Raw genomic sequence first — 3,166 nt, 5'->3', positions numbered from 1 at the left:
ATTAGGTTTTCTTGCTAGAGAATTTAGATCTGTGAATATAACATTTTGTTACGATAATTAGCAAATTGATTAAATAATACTGAGAATCGAGGTTCCTATCAAATTCGGTGTATCCAAACAATACATTTCCCTCACCGACGTTACCCTGAGCCACGCACGCCATCTGACGCGAATACGTCCGAAGGCCGACGATTGGCGGTGACGTCACCGGCTGCGGGTCACTGCGTGAGCGACATTTCCGGCGCTTAATCGTGACGTCGGCAATGTTGGGTTTCGTTTACCGGCAGCGTTAGCTTCCGCGTTAGCCCGTGGCCGGCGCAGAAATGAGCAAACGGAAACAGTCGCACGTTTTCCAGCCGTTTGAAAACAGAAAGCGAACCCTCATGAGCAGCGAGGACTCCGCCGAGAGCACCGAGTCTGCTCACCTCAGCGCCGCCGGTGCTAGCATCAAGACAGAAGCTAGCAGCCGGCTACATGCCCACGATCCACCCGCTGTGCAGAGCGACGAGCCCCGGGAGGAACTCGCTGGTGCGGCTGCCCCCATCGGCGACTGTCCTCCAAGCCCAGGAGACTCGGACGCGTCGTGGCAGCAGCAAATACCCACGGTAGGTGCCACCTCGGCCTCTCAAGACGACGACATCGGCGGCGTTAAGGCCGACGAACTCAAAAGGGCGCCCGACTCGGTCAAGCTGAAAGCGCTGCAGTCTAGATTCCAGCCTCCCAGAGGATGGAGAGCCCCGTCCAAGGAAATCTGCGGGAAGCGACGCAAAATCCCGGAGGACTTTTTTGACGAGAGCCTTTACCCCACTCTGCGTTACAGCCAAAGCGTCGACGGGGTTTTTTGCGTCGCTTGCATGGTTTTCTCCTCGGGAGACACGGTTCTGAGAACCAAGGCGCTTAGCGACTGGAGTAACGCCAGGAAGATCGTGTCGAGGCACTTGGCAACGCCAGCTCACGGCACCGCGCAGCTGCGCACGGCGGAATTCCTTAACGCGGCCCTGGGGAAGAGCCGGTCGGCGTATTCCCGCTCGGATCGCTCGTACCAACAAGCGGCAGAGCGCGACACGTACGGACTCAAAGCGGTCGTCGATCTAATCGCCGTGTGCGCACGGCAGGGCATACCCATGCGGGGCCGCACGGAGGAGCGCGGCGGTAATTTCCAAGCGCTTCTGACGTATCGCGCCGAGGGAGACGAGCTGCTGAAGCGGTATGTGGAGAATGCGCCAGCCAACGCGGAGTACCGCAGTCGTCGGACGCAGGACGAGCTGATCGAGCTGTGCGGGAAACAGATCCGAGGCGCAATTCTGCGCAGATGCAGGGACGCCAAGTGGTTTTCCCTGCTGGCCGACGAGACGGGCAACGCCGAGCAAGTGGCCCTCGTGGTTCGGTACGTGCACTCTTCCGGCGGCAGCTACTCGGTGCGGGAGGACTTCCTGGGCTTTCTTTCCACAGCCGACGCCACGGGCGACACCTTGACCCACCTTTTGCTGAACCGATTGTCGGAACTGGGTTTGGATCCCGCCCATTTGGTTGGCCAGGGGTACGACGGGGCGGGGGACGCCGGCGGAAAGGTGCGAGGCGCTCAAGCGCGCATCCGGGTTCGGTACCCCGCCGCAGTTTACGTGCACTGCAGACACCACGCGTTAAACCTGGCAGTGGCGCGTTCGACCAGGATCCCCGTCGTCCGCAACGCCCTGAACACCGCTCGGGAAGTGGCCAGCTTCATCGCAGCCTCCCCGGCGCGCTTGTTGAGCAACAGCAGCGACAAGGAACGCCTCCGAAAGTTCTCCGATACCCAGCACGACATGGGCCTGTCTGCCCTCGTCGAAAGCTACGCTGACGTACTGGCGACCCTGGTCGAGCTGAAGACCGACGGAGACGCCGAGTGCAGCTGCGCGGCGTCCTCGCTCGCCGGAGCCATGGAGTCGTTCGAGTTCATCGTGTGTCTAGTCGTGGCCCGGGAGCTGCTTCGCTACCTGACGCCGCTGAGCGGTGGCTTGCGCAACCCGGACTGCGAACTGCCGGTAGCCGCCCAGATGGCCCGGGATGTAGTGGCGGTGCTCGGCGAGCGGAAACGAGACGACTCTACGTACAGGGGCATGTGGGAGACGGCGTGCTGCCTGGCGGCGAGCGTCGGGGTCTCCCCGGCGGTGCCCCGCGTCGCCCAAAGCCGAGGGCCCAGCACCCCTGCCGCCAGCCCGGAAGAGTACTGGAGGAGCAACGTGTTCTTGCCCTTCGTCGACCACGTGGCCACGGAGGTGCGGGACAGGGTCTGCCTCGCACTGCCGCGCCTGAAGGCCCAGTACCTCCTACCCGACAAGCTGCCGCTGCTGACGGACGGTTTGTGGCGGGACATAAAGGAGGAGTACGGGGATCTGATGCCCGGCGTGGACGCCGCGGACGTGGAGCTGGAACTGTGGAGGCAGCGCAACGGGCGTGCGCCCGCCGTTGGTGACGTCTGCCAGGTGTTGGGGTTGACCGCGGACTTCTACCCGAACATTCACGCCGTCGTGAAGGTCCTGCTGACGATGCCGGTGTGCGGCGCCGGCGCCGAGCGCTGCTTCAGCTGCCTGCCTCGGCTGAGGGCGTATCTGAGCGACACGGCGCCCGGCGAACGGCTGAGCGGGCTGGCGCTGATGAGCGTCCATCATGACGTCGGAGTCGACGCGGAGGCCGTTCTGCTCGCGCGCTCGCGGGCTGAGTAGAGTGCGCGTGTGCCCCCGCGCGCGCGCGTGGGGACCCGGACGTGAGGGGTGGTCTACAAGCGGCGGCCGGTTCTGGTCCGCACTGTGAAGTACTTCCGTGTGGTGTACATGTGGTATATTCTACTACATGTACATGTGGTATATTCTACTACATGTGCATGTGGTATATTCTACTACATGTGCATGTGGTATATTCTACTACATGTACATGTGGTATATTCTACTACATGTACATGTGGTATATTCTACTACATGTGCATGTGGTATATTCTACTACATGTACATGTGGTATATTCTACTACATGCTCATGTGGTATATTCTACTACATGTACATGTTGTATATTCTACTACATGTACATGTGGTATATTCTACTACATGCTCATGTGGTATATTCTACTACATGCTCATGTGGTATATTCTACTACATGCTCATGTGGTATATTCTACTACATGTACATG

General features: G+C 59.9%; 1 protein-coding gene across 1 annotated transcript; it reads left to right on the top strand.

Moving 5' to 3' along the window:
- The first annotated feature begins 271 nt into the window (after nt 1-271).
- On the top strand, nt 272-2,893 carry LOC130111825 (52 kDa repressor of the inhibitor of the protein kinase-like). The gene has a single exon (XM_056279115.1). The coding sequence runs from the start codon at nt 324-326 to the stop codon at nt 2,703-2,705; it is 2,382 nt and encodes a 793-aa protein (XP_056135090.1). The 5' UTR covers nt 272-323; the 3' UTR covers nt 2,706-2,893.
- The last annotated feature ends 273 nt before the right edge of the window (nt 2,894-3,166 follow it).

The sequence above is a fragment of the Lampris incognitus genome, chromosome 4 (assembly GCF_029633865.1).
Source record: "Lampris incognitus isolate fLamInc1 chromosome 4, fLamInc1.hap2, whole genome shotgun sequence".
NCBI classification, from domain to species: Eukaryota; Metazoa; Chordata; class Actinopteri; order Lampriformes; family Lampridae; genus Lampris; species Lampris incognitus.
Note: the sequence above shows the minus strand (reverse complement) of the source record. Positions and strands in the feature narration are given on the sequence as shown.